Source organism: Marmota flaviventris, chromosome 7 (assembly GCF_047511675.1).
Source record: "Marmota flaviventris isolate mMarFla1 chromosome 7, mMarFla1.hap1, whole genome shotgun sequence".
NCBI lineage: Eukaryota > Metazoa > Chordata > Mammalia > Rodentia > Sciuridae > Marmota > Marmota flaviventris.
Genome location: NC_092504.1, coordinates 64,183,523 through 64,205,103, shown reverse-complemented (window position 1 = coordinate 64,205,103; position 21,581 = coordinate 64,183,523). Strand labels below are relative to the sequence as shown.

Below are 21,581 nucleotides of genomic sequence, written 5' to 3'. Positions count from 1 at the left end.
CATTTCAACTCATCAAATTCCCAGGTCTCACATATCACAAGATGAGATTAAATATATATTTATATTATATATATATATATATATATATATATATATATATATATATATATATATATATAATGTATATGTATCTATATATGTATGTCATATATATAGATAGATAGATATACATACTATATATGTCTATATATATGTATCATAAAATTTCCTTGTAAAATGGCAGATCTATTCACTGGAATGGTTACTTTTAGGATATGAAGCTCAAAGCATGTTTGACTGAATAATAAGAACATTTTTTGACAACCAGACTTGACATGGATAACTGTTCAGCGATTCATCTCCTTCAGTTCTCCATCGTTTTCCTCTAAGTGGTTACTCCCTGTGGATCTATACAACAAGCATTACAGAGGGTCACAGAAGTATTTTTAAGCACTCCGATTTCATAGTGTATGCTTGATGGACAGAATAAAATGTATTCCTTCAGCTGTTCCAGAATGAGGGCAGGGGGTAAGATAACAGGAGAAGCAAAGGCAAGACAGAATTAGATCTCAATAAATGCTACAAACTTAGAGTACTTTTACCTCTAATTCTTTTCCTTTCCTACAACTGTTAGTTTCCTCCTTAATTTCTAACCAGCCGTTAAAGGGGTAGGTTTTCACATAATGTCATAAATTTACACACGCATACACACAAATCCAAGCTGAGCCTTTGATGCTGTGGAAGAGAATTTAAACATTTTAAAACATCAAACTAAATTTACATTAACTGAGGTATGGCTAAAAAATAAAAATAAAATAAAAATAGTGCAGTGAATAGAAAATTGCAAAAGAAATCCACGTTACAAATAAACTATAAACACATTTATAATTCATAAACAGTATTAAAACAATTGCTTATGTCATATTAGTTAAAATAACAAAAGTAAGAAAATATGAACAATGCAGAGGTAATTTAAAAAAACAAAAATAAAAAGTTAATAAAATATTTTATCTGCATCAAAATATTCTTTGGAAACCAAAAATAAAAAATGTATCATGTATGTTCTTTCAGGTTGAGCTGAAAAAGTCAGAAAAATACATAGTCCAGGCTATTTGACTTTCTGAAAATGTGGAATTCTAAATATCCCTAAGTATAAAGCAAAAGGCTTTCTGAACTGAAGTGCTGTGCTCCTCCTACAAGTACAAGGAATTCCAGTTCCATTCCTATCAAAAAAAACGTTTTTGCTTCAAACTGAAACAAATGACCTGACTTTTCATACAGAGTGAGTCCAGCCAAAGTTGTGACCGAAGATTTTTCTCCAGAGCTCTGAAGACACCTGTAGAATCTCCTGAGGGAAAAGAATGCTTTCTGGCAAGGCCTAGATCAGAGTTATCCAAAGCGAAACTTGAGTCTGTATTTCACTGTATTGGGACTTTTGCGAGGTGTAGAGAGTGGAACCTTTGGCTTGACAGGGGTAGGTGGCTTTTTCTTTTCAGGAACAGTAACAGTGAAAGAAAGTTCGGGCTGCTCAGACTGCTTGAATCTTGGTAGAAAGTGGGTGGAGATGTGCTGGGGTTTGACCCGAGGACTGCAACCCCGTTTAGCTTTGCCTCGTTTATTCAGGGCCACATACCACTCCCGCCCTGTCCTTTCAGTTCTGTGGGTTGCCGAAGCATAGGTATTATAGCTGTTTTCTTGAAATCGCTCCCTGAACTTGCAGTCATCTGTAAATTTGGCCTAAATGGAGGAAAAAGAGAAAATTTAACTTGCAATATTTTCAGCATGTAATGAAATATGATGTCTCATACCAAAAAAGAAAAACCAAGAATTCTATTGATCTCTCGCTCTCCTACTTTATTCCCTTTTATAAAAACATATTTGCTTCTTTTTAAGTTGCTTTAAAATTCCTGTTTTTATCTACATATTTCTTCTTTATTCATCTTTGTAACTATGATTTCTGTTCACAATGTACTTGGTGACACAATGTTAATATATGTATTCTAATGATAACTTGAACTCTTCATTTAAACATTAAGAACTCCTAATACATTAAAACATTGTTACTATTTAAATAAAACTTTGACATTTATAGTTGATTTTTTAAAAATCATATAGATAAAAATCTGTAGATAGGATTTCCCCCCCTCTAGGTCACCAAGAAAATAAATAGAACTATACTATTAAGAAACAATTGCCTAGTAAAACATAAATTTGTGTTTGGAGAAATGGGGTCAAACTGTCCCTTTGAAACAAGCATCCATTTTCAATGTTATCAGTGTAATTCATGCTGCTGAGTGAGGAGTAGCATATGGCCCTATTAATATTGCATGTGTTAAGAGATCTTTCGGAAAAATATAGCTTTAAACATGTGATACAAGAGAGTGTAGAAAGAAAACCATACTGGAGTCAGTATTAACACCTTAGCCAAATCTTACACACACACGCGCGCGCGCACACACACACACACACTATCTGACCTTGAAATGTTCACACAATAGTGGAGAAGCAAACAGACAGACATCATCATGGTGCAGCTTAATAAGTGAAATTATGAGTAGAAAGTCTTCAGAGGTTACAATGACAACTTAGAGGAAAGGCATCTAAGAGGGCAGAGGTGAAGGGAAGAGGGCAGAAAGTCTTCCTGGAAAGCTGACATTTGAGCCGATGTCACGGAGGCAGGTGAAATGAGAAAGAATTTTCCGGGAGCAGGAACAGTATGTTCAAGGGTCAGCGTCACATTTTGAATACCTATTAAGCAGTTTGGTGTGACTTCCGTGTGGGAGGCATGAGGGAAAAAACAAGAGACAAGGCTGACAAAGTAGATCAATACCAGACCAGAAAGGGCTTGGTTTGCTGAACTAGGGTTGGAAGGAGTATGGTAGGGGAAAGAGTGTGAGCGTCGGGCCAGACATGCTACCAAATACCAATTCTGCCACTGGAGCTCTTAGCCTTAGGCCTCTTGTCCACAAGCCTTACCCCACAGGGCTACTGTGAAAATAGAAATATATTAGTAGGAAAGGGATCTTTACCTTTCATTGAACTCAAGAGTCCATAATCTTCAAGGAATTAAGAATGTGTCTACCAGTCTAAATTCCTACATTTTATGGTTCATGGAGCTCCATGGCATAGAATACTGGGGTTAGAAATACCAAATATTTTGTCCCCCATATATAAAAACACAAAAAGCTGTGCATTTCTATTTCAGGCAAGATGTTCTATGCTGGAATAAAAGTGTCCTTTGCTCTTGGTTTTTCTAGTAATGTCAAACTTTGCAATGTAGATCATAACACCATAACCCAAAAGTCCAGATAATGCAAAGCAATTTACTAGGCACACTGTTGAAGTACTCATGGACTTGTGGACTTGTACTGACAATTACAGAAGACAACCTGGATCAGAGCATTTACAACAGCACATTTATCTTATGTACAACACTCACCAGAGCTATTTACATTTAAGTGCAATACAGCTCCTTATTTCCAGGCTATGAAGCTATATACCTAGGTCTTCTCCACGTCTTCTGGTAGATCTCCTGGATTTGATCTCCAGCAGGCTAGGAGCAGGTGTGTTAAAAGAACCACCTCAACGTGTGGATTTTCTCTCTTTCTGCCTTACAACGCACTAGCCTATGCCTAGGCTAAGAGTGCAAGGATGATGTCACTTTAGAAATCATAGTTATTGTTCTCATTTTTTATTTAAAAGATCTTCTTACAAGTTAAATATGTGTATATATATATATATATATCTGTCTATAGCTGCTGCTTAGCTCTTAAAATGGCTCTTCCATTTAATTAGATAATCTTAAAGTTTTATTTTAAAATAAAAATTGTAGCCATCTGGAATATTTCCGGCTCCTGAACAGGACAAGCATTTTAGAAAGGCAAAGAGCATTTCATTAAAAAGAGAATAGGGGCTGGGCCCATAGCTTAGTGGTTAAAGGGACGGAGGTGGAGAGTTTTTCTTAAAAGATAGCTGTATAACTTTTTTGAATATGTATAGATAATGCATTATATTATGTACTATGTATATATACAACATTATAACTTGACCTGACTTTTACCTCTGTTTTATAAAAATAACAGTAATCGCTTTATCCAATGTTGACAGATTTTTAAAGGTATTACATTATTTAACCTTGTTTATCCTTATGTTAAAGAACATGTAATTTTTCAGTTAATGTGGCTGATGGTCACACACACACACACACACACACACACACACACACCATCACACACCATCACATATTTTCAAAAAATGTCAATTCCATCTTAAAGTGTCTCAGAATAGTGAAAAATTTAGCTACCCCACCCACTAAAATTGCTCTATCTAAAAAATGTTCTCCTTTTTTCCTCAAGATTCTTATTTTTTAAGTTCTTTCTTAGAAGGAGCCTTTTTAGGAGGAGGCTGGTCAGACTATCAATTTTTCAAGGGTTATCTAATTGTCCCACAGAGTAGAGATATATTCAGAATGCTAAGGACCCACACACTCACAGCCCCTCAGCCACCCCAAAGCCTACATGAAAACAAGAGTAAAGCAGTCAGACTGTTTTGGCTTTCTTAATTGGTTTCTAATTTAATGTTTTGTCTGAAAAAGTCTACTAGCTCTGATGGAACAGAACCATTTGAGAAAACTACTTCAGCTAATTTTTTTTTTTTCACCAACAGATCTAGTTTCTTCTTGAAGGACTGACTGATCTTGTCAGCATTTGCAGTCTTGCTCCAATAAGATTGTGACCCTCAGCAGTACATCTTTGCATGTAATGTCATGCCGGGAGCATCTTTATTGCAAAGAGTCACCAAGAAGCATAGGTATTAGGTGTAAGTATTAAAATATATACATTTACCACTAGATAATTTTGCATAATAAAATTTCCAGGCTACTTCTCATATTTAAATTGTCCTTTGACTTTTATAAATTTCTTTAATAAACCATACACTTTAAAATAATAAAGATGCATTATTTCCATAGAAAAATAAGGATGGCATACAGACTTTTTCTGTAGTTAAGATGTAAAGTAGGGAGGTGATCAAATTTCAAATAAGCTACTGAAACCAGAACTCCCATCATTTCGCTTTATTTCAAATATAATTTGAATAAGTTTTAATAATAAATATAATAGATATTTATTGACTATGTACACCTAAGCACTATGGTGGTTTCTATCTTTATAGAGGTATGGTCCTTCCCAGGTTATTTGATGATTTACATGATCTGTATTTTGTCTTTAATTTTTCCTTCATCTCTCAAATTACCTTCAACAAGCCATGCTTATAAAATTAAAATAAAATGTTGAAATCAATGAATTTTATGTAGTTTCTTATACTCCAAATTATCAAAACAAATAAAACTTAAACACATTAAACTATGTTTCCTGGAATAACCAAATTACTTCAAGGTAGGGAAGCACACTGCTAAGGGAAACAAGAACTTTTTCATCAGAAGATACTGTCTTTTCCTTTTTTTTTTTCTTTTTTCTTTTGGTGGTACTGGGGATTGAACCCCCAGGGGTGCTCTACCTACATCTCCAGCCCTTTCTTATTTTTACTTTGACACAGGATAACACTGTTGCTAAGGCTGGCCTCAAACTTGTGATCCTCTGGCCTCCACCTCTAGGATTACAGTTATGTACCACTGTGTCCAAACTAAGAATCACTTTCTTGATTCTACTTATCTCTTCACAGTGAAGAATATATTTTAAACAATTAATGTTTTTTAAAAGTTCAAATTCATTTTAAAGAAAGCAAAATTTAAGATTACCTAGGATATTTCAGAAAAGACTATTCTACAAAATTGGAATTAAACAGAGGATCAATTAATCCAAGTAGAAAATCTCTCTAAAACAACATTGTTTAAAAAAAAAAAACTCCCTAAAGCCTTAACATAGTTTTGTTCCTTAGTAAATACCATGTTCTATGATGATTGAGAATCTTACAATGAATGAATTGAGGCTCTGCAAATGCCAATTCTTATTTATGTGCAACTATAGAAGTAAACAGGAAGTATATGAAAGTGGTTTGGAGATAGGAGTGAATTTGCATTAATGCCTGTATAAATCATAGACTGTGAAGTTTTCTATTTCACTATTTTTTTCTTTTGATTTGCCTCTTTCTCTTGAAAGAACTTATAAAATTAAGAAATAATCAGCTAAATCTAAATAATTAAAGTGTTATGAACTAACATTATTCACCAATTCAAATGTTATTATGGAGTGTAATAAAAATGATCATTGTTCTCTAAGCAAAGTTTTCTTGCAGCATGCATTACTAGTTCTGGTTTTTATATTTACATTCATTGCTCCTTGATTTCTATCCCTAACTCCACCAATGAGGTTGCCCTGAACAGGTACCCAAAGCCCACTCCATTTTGTATGGTTTTGCTCTGAGGGTTTTGCACCCTCAGGGCTGCTTTTTGCTCTTTACCACCTAAGCCCCACATGGGTCAGTTGTAGCCCTATCCTACCATGATATCTCCAGAGCATGGCCATAATTCCTGCTTGACATTAGACATCTACCCATTCTACATCTCAGTTCTTCCTATTAGACAGCCAAAGAAATATAGACCTGGTTTTAATAACAACCAACATAATAATACAGTGAGGAATACCAACCACAGGATCCTTCTTCTGAACTTCATGAATTACTAAAATTATTAAAGAATCCAGTTCAAAATGCAGATCCTATGAGTTATCTCCAGAGATTATGTTTTAGTAAGTGTGAGGTGAGAGCCTGGGCTTTTATGGTCAACCAGCATCCCAGCTGATTTTGATGCAGGTGAGGTAAGGACCACATCAGGAGAAACATGGTAGAAGATGGGACCTTTCTTTCTGATGTCTTTAATAGCTCTATAAAACCCGGGCTGTTGAAGACTACTGTGTGTCTCACGGCTTATCTATATTACTTACCTCTTCTAATAATTCATGACTATTAAAATACTATTATGTGATTGTCAATCAGAGAAAACAGTTCACTTAAAGTCCACATTTATCCAGTGCCAGATTGGGCCTGTGAATTAGGTTTCATTTTTTAATTCCTAGACTAAACCTCTTTCTATAACAGTATTCAAACCAAGGTTGTCACCCCAGCTTTTATGGGATCTTATTGGCTCAGAAGTTGTTTCATGTTAAAACAATTGTAAATAACAAGTGCCATTTCCCAAACCATCAGAGAAATGTAACACCATCCCTTGCTTTAGGCAAACTTCCTCACTAAAGTAGGCTCTCTCTCCAGACTTACACAGGGCAAATTTAAAGGAAGCGAAGATACACACACACACACACACACACACACACACACGTGTGTGTGTGTGTATATATGTATATACCCACATTTAGTTGTAGATGGACACAATATCTTTATTTTTTTAGTTTATTTATTTTATGTGTTGCTGAGGATCGAACCCAGTGCCTCATGCATGTGAGTCAAGTGTTCTGTCACTGAGCTACAACCCCAGCCCATAGGCAAAGGTCTTGATAAAGCTCATGGTCTTGACTGGAAGAGAGAAGCTTATTAGGTTATTTTTTTAAGGATGAAGATAAGTATTGCTCAAGCCTCCATTTCACCTTCCAGTAAATGTGCCCAACTTTAGGGGCTGCTGACTCCTCCTCACTCTGCCCCCAGCACAGGAAGTCCAGCCCAGATTCTCATCCTAGCAAGCCAGCTGGCACCCTCTGAAACCAGGAAAGGAGGATGTTCTAGTCCTTGCTCAGGGCTGATCAAGCATACATTCCATGCCTGTTTCGTAAACTCTGCAATTAGCTTTCCTTCCAAACATGATCCCCTAAAACCCTGCGAAACAAAAATAATTCCAACACATGCTTCTCTCTGGATCTTTAAAATAAGCTGACATGTTTTCCCCCAATAGACAGTGAGCTATCACACATAATTTACGAAAATGCCAAAGAATACATGATAACCACCTTTCATAGGATTTCATTTTGGCAGGGGCCGGAGGCAGGGGAGAAAAGATGGACACTAAGAATTACAAGATTATGACCCTAGGAAATCCTCGCCTTTTAAGAGCAGAAACTTGGGAATTTGCTTTCAAATTAGGTTCCTTGGAAAAAGGAAAACTCAGTAGATAGATAAGGATTCACTGTATGCACAAAAAGTCTAGATACAAGGGGAATAACTTCCATGATAAATAGGACTGGGGTCTTCTCTAAATAACTGACCTCAAAATCCGAAAGAAAGAGACTGAAGATTGTCCACCAGCTGCCAGGAAGTTCTGTTTAAACTTTTAAGCCCTGAACACTTGTCCAGCACTACTCTCAGCGTTCTATATGTATTATCTCATTTCACTTAATCATCCCATAGATTGCTACTGTAATTTTCCTACCATTATTGGTTGATAAAGCCAAGCAATAGAAAGAATAAGCACCCTTGTGCTTATTCTTCACAGTAAGGCAGTGGAGCAGGGTTCAGCCTTGGTGATCTAACCACATTCACAGAAGAATCTAGAAAGATTCTCTAAGGGGTCTTTGCGGTAAATATCCCAAACCTGAGGGAGAGCAGAAACAGACAGAGAATGACAGACTCAGAAAGTGCCTCAGCATAGGAAAGTGTTGAGACAAAGAGCAGAGGCCACAGTGATGGCTCTGACTAACCCTCATGGCTCTCTGGGAAGCAATTATCTCCTCCTACTCGCCATGATTCCTGACACATTTTGACAAGGTGAAGACCATACACCTTCATCCTGTAAAGAATGCTGAAAATACCTGCATGGTAGGAATTTGACTGTGTTGTATATTTAGAGTAAACCAAAAGTTTTAAGGAAAGTTAGATGTGAATGAGAGACTCGAAAGAACAGCCAGCCCAGCGTATTTACACAACTAAAGTTCAAATGAAATTTCTCTTACAGAATTTAAAAACTCAGCATAAAAATGAAATCCGCATCCATGTTGCCTAAATCTACTCACTCTGGGCTATTTCAGTTGGACATCTTTGGGTCCACTGATGATAGATGAAGCACTTACTAAAAGATTTCTGTGGACAAAACTGATCTTTTCTGTTTTGAAAGTTCAAACTGAGAGGGTTCCCCTAAGCCACACATCATCACATTAGATAACCGACATTTGTAAAAGTCTCTGATACGTTCTGTGGCAGACACATCTCTTCCTCTCTGGAAGAGAGACGTAAAGGGGGGCAGAGATGGAGGGAAGTCAGTACAATAAAAGTGTTTGGAATCAGAAAGAGAGAGCTAGAAGAAAATGTGCAACTTTACATATCCAAAAATTATTTACTTGTTTAGTATTTTAAAAATACTATAAATATTCCAAGGATATGCCATAGTATTCATTTGTTATAGGTTATGTGAAAATATTATTAAGCCATGCACTTACTAATCCTTGTAAATACATGAAAACAATGCAATTGGTTCCAAAATGTAATGTCTTATTTCAAGCTAACTTTTATATTCCAAGCACTACAGTGTTTAAAAAGAGACAGAACATTGTAAGAGGATATAGTTCTGGTTCAATAACTTGTTAACTGTGTGACCTTAGGAAAATAATTTAACATCTCAGGTTCTTTCCTCACCTCATTATCTAATGAGATAATGTGAGTGAAAGAGCTTTTACAGGACTCTGAAAGTCCATTATCCCTGCCTGGTAACTAATTTTTAATACTCTGATTGTTACTATAAAAACCAAATTGAAAATCTACAACTATCCATGAATATTTCCCAGTGCAGTGGGGGACTACTTTCCCCAGGATTATATGAATATTTTACATTTCTACACTTACTCTCTACATTTACTTTGTGGATAGAAATTTAAAGGTAACTTTTAAAATACTTCTGCACAATTATTAGTTTAAAGTAACTCACAAATTATACTTCTAATCCTAAAAGTATGAGTTGTTGGCCTTTAGGATGATGATGTGATTTTATAAAAATCAAAACTCCATCAAATAATCATATTTAAGTTATGAAAACAATTTTTTAAACATGTTTATTACCTAGAAGCTGAAAACAGGAAAGCTGGGCATAAAAGTGATAATTGCTAGGATTAATGCTATTTCTGAATTCAACTTCTTTAAAAATAAATCACTTTATAATTTAATTAGGTTTCCATATAGAGAGAAAGTGCTAATAAAAGCTCAGATAAGAGAAAGTGGGATTGAACAATTGGTTTAAAAAGAATCCACATAATCACAGGGCTTAATTTTTTTATCTACAATTCAGCTCAAAGTCATCAGAATGACTTTTATATCAAAGAGCTTCAGTGAGTGACAAGAGCAAGACTTGCTTTGTACTGTTTAAAAGTCATTATTCCATGAAATAACTTTAGCCTGCCAAGATGAAAAAGAATAACAGATGCTGTTTTTGCATTATCTGCATTATTTCCACCAGTCATCCTTAGACATTTGGGTCAAATTTCTAGAAATTTGTTACTTGCATTTGACAGAGGAATCATGTATCCTAACCTCTCAGTTTGACCTTTCTAATTGGCATCCATTTATAATACTTTGCTTTCTGTGGCAATTATCCTTAAGCTGGTCCAAGTTGAATCTATTTTTTGCATGTATAAATGTGCATAAATCAGAATATTTTCAAAGTTAAAATTTTCATGCATAACCAACAAACCAATGAGAGAAAATTTCCTTATGTACATCATATATTATTCTGATGCTTAGATTTTGAAGGTGTTTCAATCTTTTACAACCATAAAGTAGTCTGGGGAGAAGTTACTCTGTCCTGAGGCATTTAATCATTATTTTCAAAATCTGTATGTGGATTTTTAAAAATCAAATGTTATTTTTTAATAAAATGAAATGTTTGTCTTTTTCCACAGTAATGCAGAATTTTGTCCCTTAAAATACATAAATACAAAAATCAAAGATTTTTAATTGCTCCATCAGAACAATTATTTTATAAATACTATATTATAGCTTGCTAGAGCATAATAATGAGTTCAGAATATGAAATAGGTAAATAATTTTATAATTCTTACAATGAATTATTAAAAAGTTTGAAACAAAGGGGTTTTCTATGTATCTTAATAAGCTAAGATTTTAGTAGTTTATTATATTTATACTACTTTTAGTTTATTACATATACTAATAGGTAGTGTTTATTCAACACAATAATACCAATATACAAACACTGTTCTAAGTACTTTATATGTATTATTCATTTAAACCTGAAGTGACTATAGAAATTGCTCCAACTCTAGAGAATCCTTCAAAATTATTAATAAATCACCTTTATCTAAAGGAAAGAAAAATTATAAAGGTCTTACACATTTAACAAAGTGCAACTCTCAAAAGTCTACATAAAATAAAAATAATAAATAGTAATTTTCAATTAGCTGCATTCAACTAAAAGTTCCATACACTTTGAAAATAGGAAAGGTAATATTTCAACAATTCATTTATTAAGAATTAAAAAGAATATGAGCTAAAGAACTAATTTCAAAGAAAAATTTTTAAAATTATTTAATGTGAAAAAAGTTAGTATACCACAGAGAAAACATAAATCATTTTTAAGTGCCATGTATACATAGTAATATAAATAAACAGAATCAGAGTGGGAAAGCTAAGCTACATGTATTTTATTACCTTTAAAATGTTTTAATATTCCCCATGTGAAGGGTGTTTTAATAACAAAGCAAAAAAATAAATAATTTATAAATTGATGCCAAACCTTGTAAGTGATGTGAAGCAATTTTTAAAGTGCAAAATTAGTCTTTATAGCATTAAGAAGTCATTATATTTGATGTGACAAAATACAAGGAAAAATTCCTCAAATTCATCAAATAAAAAATTTCCATGGAAGTTTAAAGACTTCTTATTACCGGCTTCTTCCCTTCCTACTTGTTAATATGAAAATATGTTATGCTACTTAGATTCGATTTTTTAACATTGTAAATAGTTTGTAAGATTAAACAAGAAATTCATTTACTGAACATCCACCATCTCCACAAACATGAAAATTTTAAATGTTATGCAGTATTGTAATACTACTCCACATTTGGGCCCTTCTATAAATAAAAGATGGCAACCACTTTGAAAAAGTTATTTCCAAATACATTCACCTTGAAAACTTTTTATAGACTCTAATACCTTTTCAAGTCAATAAAATAGTAAATGATTAGAGACCCACATAGAATTCTCTTGGTTTTATGTACGTATAATTTTACCAAAAACCAATACTCTAAGCAAGGCATTTGTCTTTTCTACCAATTTGGAAGATCAATTGATTCTTTGTTACAAATGTAAAATCTCCATAACACCTTGAACAAGTATAAAGTGGTTCTACTTACACTTGCATGGAGTTTTCCTTTTTTTGACATCGCTAAAAATTTGTTGCTGAAAACTCCTCGTATTCCTACAATCCCCTGAGACACAGCAAATATTTCCAAAATACCTAGGATGACAGAAATCCCAAAATAAAACACAGACTCTTCTATATATCATTGTGAAGAATTAAATTTCTACATAGATTCTTGCCATTCTTTATTACTGCTGTTAAAAAAAAGAATTTAGTATTTAACATTCTTATTTTTGTGACATTCACTTTGTTTAAAAAAACAGCTAGTTTATGATTATCATGCACCAATAAAAATATGGAAAAAACAGCTATCATTCAAGTATTCGTTTAAAATAATTAATTTCAAGATTCAAAAAATCTGATTTTGCATCATCAGTAATCCTTTTTCTTTTTTCCAAATGCAAACTGCTTTTAGTAGACTATGTTTGGCAATAGAATCTTTTCAGGTTCTAAAAGAATCAGAAAGGCACGTTTGGTAAATATTTTAAAAAATAATTCTTATCCATTATTTTTCCATCAAAGATAACATGCTATTTTTAACATTAAAGTCATAAAGTGCTCTCAAAATTAATATAAACCATTGGAAAGCCTGGAAAACAATATTTATAAAAAAATAAATCCTTCTTCTCTGATCATCACAATTTGAGTGTAAATAAATATATACAGTATTCAATTATTTAGCAAGTAGCTCATTTAAAGACTACACATAACAAGATACTGAAAACGTTATGAATAACATTGGCTTAACACATGTTTTATGGACTATGTTTTTAAACATCTTGTACTTGAATCATTTCCTGAAAAAAATTAATGAGATATTTTATTACATTATTATTTATATTTTGTATTTCATATCTAGCATTATCAAGTCAATGTCACTCTCTCTGCTACAATACTTTCTAAGTCCACACTCACTGAGTCAAAAGAATTGCTCATCACAGTTCACAAGAGTATTTTAAAAAGATGAAACCTATAATATGCATACAATTGAAAAGGCTACCTATTTATCATAAACTCACATATAATGTATTACAGAGATGAGAAAAACATAATGTTTATGTTGGTTACCTACATCAAATTGCAGAGAAACAAAAAAGACTGAAATGATGTAGTCCACTAGAGCTAGAAAAAGATCTATCCTAGAGAAGAACAAAGGAAAAGAAAAAAAAAAAGAATAAAGCAAGGAAGAAGAGAGGAAACAACACCTCAACACTCCAGTCTGTACTGTTCCAAGCATACATATTTATTTAGGATAACCATAAAACTCTGCTAAGTAGAAAAGTTTACCTGATTTCTTGCAATAGCAGTCTTTCTCTGGAGTATTTGAAGTACATGTAAAATTACTGAATTTACAAGAAGGAAAATAAGCACATTCATATGAAAAAATTTATTGAGCAAATACATTGCACATTGGAAGCTGAGCACCTCTAATTGTAACAAATACTGCTGCTTATTTATTCAATTTGGTTTCTTTAAAATATTTGATTAGAAAGCAGATTATGCTTAGTGAAGCTAGCCAATCCCTAAAAAACAAATACCAAATGTCTTCTTTGATATAATGAGAGCAACTAAGAACAGAGCAGGGAGGAAGAGCAGGAAGAAAAGATTAACATTAAACAGACACATGAGGTGGGATGGAAAGGGAGAGAAGAGGGAAATTGCATGGTAATGGAGGGAGACCCTCATTGTTATACAAAATTACATATAAGAGGTTGTGAGGGGAATGGGAAAATAAACAAGGAGAGAAATGAATTACAGTAGATGGGGTAGAGAGAGAAGATGGGAGGGGAGGGAGGGGGGATAGTAGAGGATAGGAAAGGTAGCAGAATACAACAGTTACTAATAGGGCATTATGTAAAAATGTGGATGTGTAACCGATGTGATTCTGCAATCTGTATTTGGGGTAAAATTGGGAGTTCATAACCAACTTGAATCTAATGTATGAAATATGATATGTCAAGAGCTTTATAATGTTTTGAACAATCAATAAAAAATAAATTAAAAAAAATAAAAAAATAAACACAGAAAAAAAAAAAAGAAAGCTCATCAGGAAAAGGGAATACCTGAAAAACTATTTTTGTTATAAACATTTTCAGACCAAAGGAAATAAAACACAGCTCAGAAAAACTGAAGCTGCTGATGTATTAGTGTTTCTTTTAATATATACAAATAGAAAAACACAAAACCGTTTTGAAGGAAGTACTTTTGCTTTTAGAAAGAAACCATTAAAGAAACTTTTTTCCCATACATTCTTTCCTTCAAAATGTTTTCATCTATTTATAATAGATTTTTCTATAAAAATTATTGGACTGAACTACATACTCAAAGGTTTAGAAACATTGTCATTTTATTGAATAGTAGCAAAGCACAGAAAATGCTTGATAAAGGTAAATTTATAAACTACGTGGATAGCAGTATACATAAATATATATATATATATATATATATATATATATATATATATATATATACTGCTTTAGTAAACATGTAGTGCAAAAGTAGTATGTTTAACTTTACAGAGTTAACTTACAGAGATGCAATATGTTTTAATATTATTACTAAAATGTAACTGAAACATCTGCTATAAAGTTTTATTTCTATCAGAATTACAGAATGATATTAAAAAACATCATTAATGCATTAGTTATTGTTGGGGACCTGCTTGTGAGTACTAAAATAAAACAAGAAAGGGAAAACATGAGAAATCAAATATGTAGGGTGATAAATACAAAAGAGACAATTTGGAGTTGTTAGAGAAAGAGACTTGGTTGTGTTTCTCCCAATTTACTCAAGGTTTTGGAGTGTTAGATGTTCTTGATTCCATTCTCTGTGATATTACATGGTTTGTTAAATACAAACTGATTGTATATTAATAAAAAATGTATGTTAGTATTAAAGATAAAATTTTCAGTACAATATGAGTTTGAAGCCTAACTTTAAAGATGTTGAGATAAAAGAACTTTATAAATATTTACTGAATAAAAATACTACTGCTTTGCCTAAGTAAACTATTGCTTTCTGACAGCTAGTATACGCTATTATTTAAGAAAGACCCATTTTGACTCATTTAACTTGTATCTCAACACAGAATACATTCTGTATGCATGTTATGCACATTTTGCATTGCAATGAATTTTAAATATGGGGAAGATAAAACAATATTTGTGAAAGTTATTATTTTATTACATATTGCACAGTTTATTTTCTTACAAAATGAGGTGTTACCTAAGAATGGAAAGATTTTATGATTTTAAGAAAATTATATTTAGGGGCGAGGGCTGTGGCTCAATGGTAGAGCGCTTGCCTCGTATGAGTGAGGCACTGGGTTCAATCCTCAGCACCACATAAAAATAAATAAACAAAATAAAGATATTGTGTCCATCTACAACTAAAATAATATTTTAAAAAAAGAAAATTATATTTTTACCTTCACATATACCATTCTATTCAATATAATGAAGAAGAAAAGAAAGAGAAAAGATGAAATTAGATGAAAGAATTGTTTTTCAAACAGGCAACTTTGGTTTTGACCTTTTAAATTTCAGTGTAATTAAGGACTAACATTGGGGACATGTTAAGATTATCATTTCCACATTAATGTCAGCAGTGAGTTTACAATGCCTTATTTTCTTGAATACTGGAACAAATTCTACAGGCATCACATACACCTTAAATTCTTGCTCCCCTACCCCAAGAGGTCACAAGCCTATTTTATCTATTTTACTATGCCAAATCTCAGTAACTTATTAAAGAAGTCTACATATTTTATAGCCATCTGCATTAAATCACATGTAGGTAAATCCCAGGAAACATTTCTCTAACATTGACCTTTTTTAAAAATATTTCAGTGATTTCCAGACCCTTGTCATTGGGAGTTTGTGATCATAAATTTGATGGAAACTTATGGATGCCAAAACTTTATCCTTACACAAAATTGTGGGAAACAAAACTTGTGTCGCAGATCATAGATAGTCAATGAGTGTCTGCTACATTTAATTGTCTTCTTTGACCACTGGCTACCTCTCTTTTTCTTTTGATAGAACTCCTTTTGTGCTCATGGAGGGACACATGTTTTAGTACTCACTCTTCTGTTATTGTAGCCCACTCCTATGGTGTGGGGAGATGCTCAATATAAATTATCTCACATTAAAATACTAGTAGACGGTGTGTTATTTTTATACTATGATGTTCCTATTTAAGTGTATTAAAAGAAGAGGGCAATGCTTAAAAGAAGGAGGTAGTCTCTTTTGGTAGAATTTCATGGTTGACATCCAGGTTGAAGAAAGCAAGAATTTCTTGGTATCTCTCAGGTGATGCTCACAGTTTAATCCACTTACCTACAGGAATAGTTATTCCTAAAGAAGTAAGTTTACTTCAATAAGAAAACACCTATCTAGATTTTTAAACTTAGTCCTCTATAGATTTTTTAATATAATAGTGCTGTATTGAGCAGATACAAGTATTAGAGTTGATGAATAAAACATAGAAAAACTTAGGTATCTCATCCCATGTATTCAGAAGCTTTCAACAACCCATCAGAAAATTCCCAAGGAAAAATATTTAAAACTGAAGTTTCTCTACTTGTATCCTTACAGCAACAGATATTTTGTGCAAAGTTATCAATGTGAATCTTGAAATATTCAATTTAGTAGTCTTTATTGATTAAATTTGTAACAAAATCTCTACTTGAGTTTTTCTGCACAGATAATACAGATTCTGGTTTATCTAGGCTTGACTGACCCTCTAGTTTGTATGACTCTACATAACACCAAAATTGATAGTAAATTCAGATTTTTTAAAAAGTCAGTAAAATTGAGGGTTCAATTAGTCAAAATATGTTATTATAATTTTCATATTTTATGTGATTGCTTTGGTTTTGTGTGGCTCCAGCTTTAAACTTTTCATTTCTGTATTGATTTCTTATTCTTCAGTGACCTAAGAGAAGTCAACAGAAGCACTGTATTAAAACTAAATTTGAAAACATATAAATTAGAATGGGAAAATAAACAAGGAGAGAAATGAATTACAGTAGATGGGGTAGAGAGAGAAGATGGGAGGGGAGGGGAGGGGAGATAGTAGAGGATAGGAAAGGTAGCAGAATACAACAGTTACTAATAGGGCATTATGTAAAAATGTGGATGTGCAACCAATGTGATTCTGCAATCTGTATTTGGGGTAAAATTGGGAGTTCAAAACCCACTTGAATCAAATGTATGAAATATGATATGTCAAGAGCTTTGTAATGTTTTGAACAACCAATAAAAAAAAGAAAAAGAAAAAAAAATAAAACATATAAATTAAAGCAAACCTTGTGTTTCTGTGTAATGGTTGCATCTTATCATTTGTCTTGTCTTTCTTCATCTTTTCCCATTATTTCCTTATAATAATGTTTCTATACAGTAAGTTTGATTCCACTTCCTGTCTTCAAAACTTGGAATTATCATCTCATAAGAGAAACTAAGACTGTATTAATCGATACACTTAAAGAAATTATGTTTCAAAATCTACAACCACAGAGTGCTTCTGATAGTTAAATTAGGAAATATTCACAATTTGCAAAAGTATTCATTATCAAATGAAAATTATGAAACATATGTTCCATCTAACAAATTTTATTATATTTAAAAGAATCAGTTAAATGAAGTTTCATGTTAAAACTTTGGCTTTTTTCCTGAAGTAATTGGTTTATAGCAAAAAGAATTTTTTCCTGTCACTGCCAACTCACAGACAATAGAATTGGATAATAAAGAAAAGTGATGTACCCCGTATGCCCTTGACCCAGCTTAGTCTCTCTTGTGAGACTTAGACAAATGTTTCTTCCTATGTTCTAAACAATAGTTCAGGACCAACACCTTAGTTTACATAAATATCAGGAAACCACCAAGTGCTGCCTTCAAAGAGGTAAATGATCAACAGCAGTTAGCAAGATGCTGTTTCTCTTTCACAGCTATGTAAGGGCAGAGACCCACTTTAAATTTCCAAATTACCTGCCATTCTACAAAACATGAGACATCCTATATACATTCTTAATTGAACAATGGTAGCAAATTTTACAAAGTAGGATTAACATTCCTGCCATGACAAAGCAGCCAATCACTAGGACATGAATGTATAAGTTGTGCTTTCCTTTGTGAGAAGAGTCTATGGAAGGCAAAACAAAACAATAATAACAAAACTGCACAAAAGTAACCAAAACATCCTGCTTAGTGAGGTAGGCATACCATATTGGGTGCATAAATGAATGAATAGTGAATGAAAGAAAGTCATATGAAAGACATAGACTAAAACTCTGAAAGACTGTTTAAAACTGGCATAAATTAGGAATTGTTATCTAAAGTTTTATTTAGAAACTGTTTAGAAAACATTCCTGCTCTTTTGTAGGTAACTTTTGACATGGATTTTAAAATGAATTATACCTTGGAAATTACAGGTAGTGGTAATTTCTTTACCTTTGTTGATCTGTTCTCATTTCCCTTCCCACAACTTTCCTCTACTAGCAAGGCCTAAACTGCAAAAAAAAAAAAAAAAAAAAAAAAAAAAAAAAAAATCTTTGACTCCTGTTTTGTCTTTGAGGAGAATAGGGTGATTATCTAGGGAATGAATGTTACTCTCAGAGATCCCTAGCACACCAAAATCCACCCTAGACACATTTTTTTTAAGCTCCCTGGGCTCTAACTTATTGCTTACTGCCTGCTAATTTGGGAGGTAGAGGGTCTTCGCCTGAGCACACAAAGATTATCCTGCTGGTGCTGATTTTCTGCATAACCTGAAAGAAGAATGGAATAGAGAAAGTTTTCCTGTTTAAATAAATAAATAAGAGGAGGAAAGATTGCTGGAAGTGGAGAATAAGCTCTGATGTCTGATGAAACAGAGTCAAATTGGACCAAATGAGAAGGATAAATAAAAATACTAAAACAGGTATAACTCTAGCTGCCCCTGAAATTTCAGAAAATTTGCCTTCACCCCAACAGACGATACCCTTTATCACCAAAAGTGGGAGTTATTTGATCAGAGTAAAATGAACTCTAAAATATGAACATAGGCTCCTCTGAGAAGCGTGCTGGATTACCTGGGATGTGTGGGTAGAGCCCTCTGGACTAGGTGCTCCAGACATCTCACCACGTGCGCTGCAGTCAGCTGGAGTCCACCCCAAAGGATTAAAGAGGTTCAGGAGTCAAGCGTGGAACCGCTCCTGTCCTGGAGTAAACCTCCAGGTTTTACACCGGGCCCTCTAAAACCCACCGGAGGAGGCTTTTCAACCAGCCACCCGCTGATATGTGCGCTTCCAATCCTGCTACACAGGCCCCTGCCACATTGTCAGCCCGGTAGTGAAGCCTGCGCTCCTCCACAGCCTGAGGAGTCTACTGGCCTGTGGGGTCTTAGGTCTGAGGCAGAACAAGTCAGATACACCTGAGAGTAACCGACTGACTCCAGGGCCAGGTGAGTAGGCAGCGCTATCTCCTGGTCACTTTTCAGCTCTTCCTGGATATCTCAGAGGCCACAGTAATGGATTTTTCTGCTGAACAAACCCCCTCTGGAAAAGCGATTGGAACCTACCATGGAAATGCCTCGCAGAGGATTGCTCTAATCCACCCCCCTACCCCGCACAGCCCCAAATCACCTCTTCTCTTAGTTGCCTAGAAGCGGGGAGGGGAATACGTGGAGTGGCTGTGATGGTCTGGAAACTCAGATGGAGTGCAAGGGAAGAATAGATAAGAAAGGAGGAAGAAAGAGAATACTAATGAAAAAAACTTATAAAGAAAATTAAGAACTTGATTTAAAAAAAAATCCTGCACAATTTGTACCCACAACAAATGGAACCTCTCTGTTTCTTTTAAAATACTTTCCCCTAAATGTCCTTCAAGACCAAGGATGTCCACACTTCTAAAGAGATATTGTCATGGTCCCAAGACACGAAACTGTTAAACATCACTGGAGTTAATACTTGCAATGTCCATCACATCTCCCTCTCCAAACGTGTCCAGTTTTCCAGATAGCAAAATCTCTGCCCTCCCCCTGCCTCTTTCCATATATATTTCTATGCACATATACATGTACCTATGTATATACATATGTGCAATATAAACATATACTATATTAATTCGGGATTTATGGTTATGGCTGGAGAAGGGAAGTATTTGAGATTTGATTCCTGTAAAAAAATTAACTTCAGCTATGTACAGGGAAAAGCAATGCACTTTGATGCCTAATGAAAAATACCAACATAGTTCATAAGCAGAAAGTAAAGAGAAATTGAACACGGAAAAGTAAGAAATTTGGGGGGATTTTATGAAGGCATGGCCGGAAGATCATCTTGGGGGCCCAGCATCCTGGAAACAAGGTGCCTGTCTGGGCACCCGTCTCTGGGTAACCTTCACCTCAGGAATCGCCATTCCTCATGCCCAGCCCAGGAGAGGAGTGCGTATGAATGTGCCTTGTAGATGCACGTACACCCAACCCACCCGGCTGTTCTCAGGACCAGCTGCGTACCAGGAGATGGGGCTCCAGAAGGTGCTCCCGTGGCCCAAAGAATACTGGTTGTCCCTCTGGAACCTCCCATAGCCCGCCTAGTACATGTGCTGTAGGCGATCAAGCAACTTACTTAACATATTGGCTTCGTGGGAGCCATTGACTTTGCCATCCGGGTAGATCTGCAGATGAAAACCAATGCCCACTCTGCAGTAGAGACTGCCAGTCCGGCGCCCCGAGGGGCTCCACTGGAAACTGCTCTGCTCCAAGCCGCTTCCTTGGTTGCCCAGAGAAGCCGCGGGGGAGGAAGAAGAGGCAGGAAAAGACCTGGAAGACGTCGTGCCACTAGTGCTCTGGCGGCTGCCGGAGTCTCCCGGGTTCCTATCAGTGGCAGCGGGTCCGGATTGCCCTTTGGGGGCAAGATGCTTCTCCCCGTGAGCCCAAGCGCTGAGGATCAGGTGGCTGAGGAAGAGGAGGAAGAGGAAGGACAAGCTCATTCTTCCAGTCGCGGGGGTCCTAAGTGCATCTTGTTGGGCTGCTCCTGGGCTCTGTAGCCCCCGCGCGGCTGCGTGCCTCTGGCGCTGTCCCCCTCGCCGCACGGGGTGGACATAGCCTCGGGGAAGAGAGAGGGAGTGGGGGGAGAGAGAGAGGCCACCGGAGCGGATCTCGGCGCTGGCACCGGGATATTTATAACGCCAGTGATCTCACTGCTCTGTGCACGCCTGCGAAGCTTCCCCTCACCCGCCGCTTTGTGTACTCACTGGCCGGTGCGGGGAGGGAGCCTAGCCGTCCCGGGGGCGGGGGTTGAAGGAGGGAGGAGATGGGAGAGAGTGAGTGGGAGGAGAAGCCAGGCTGAGAGAAGCTG

The 21,581-nt window shown here is 35.1% G+C and overlaps 1 protein-coding gene across 1 annotated transcript; it reads right to left on the bottom strand.

Annotated features, from left to right (window-relative positions):
* Window positions 1–1,368: 1,368 nt before the first annotated feature.
* Window positions 1,369–21,213, bottom strand: Fgf5 (fibroblast growth factor 5). The gene is made up of 3 exons (XM_027939842.3): window positions 20,850–21,213; window positions 12,240–12,343; window positions 1,369–1,716 (listed from the first exon to the last, which is right to left on the bottom strand). Exons 1-3 carry the CDS (start codon window positions 21,211–21,213, stop codon window positions 1,369–1,371), a joined length of 816 nt encoding a protein of 271 aa, XP_027795643.2.
* Between the last annotated feature and the right edge of the window lie 368 nt (window positions 21,214–21,581).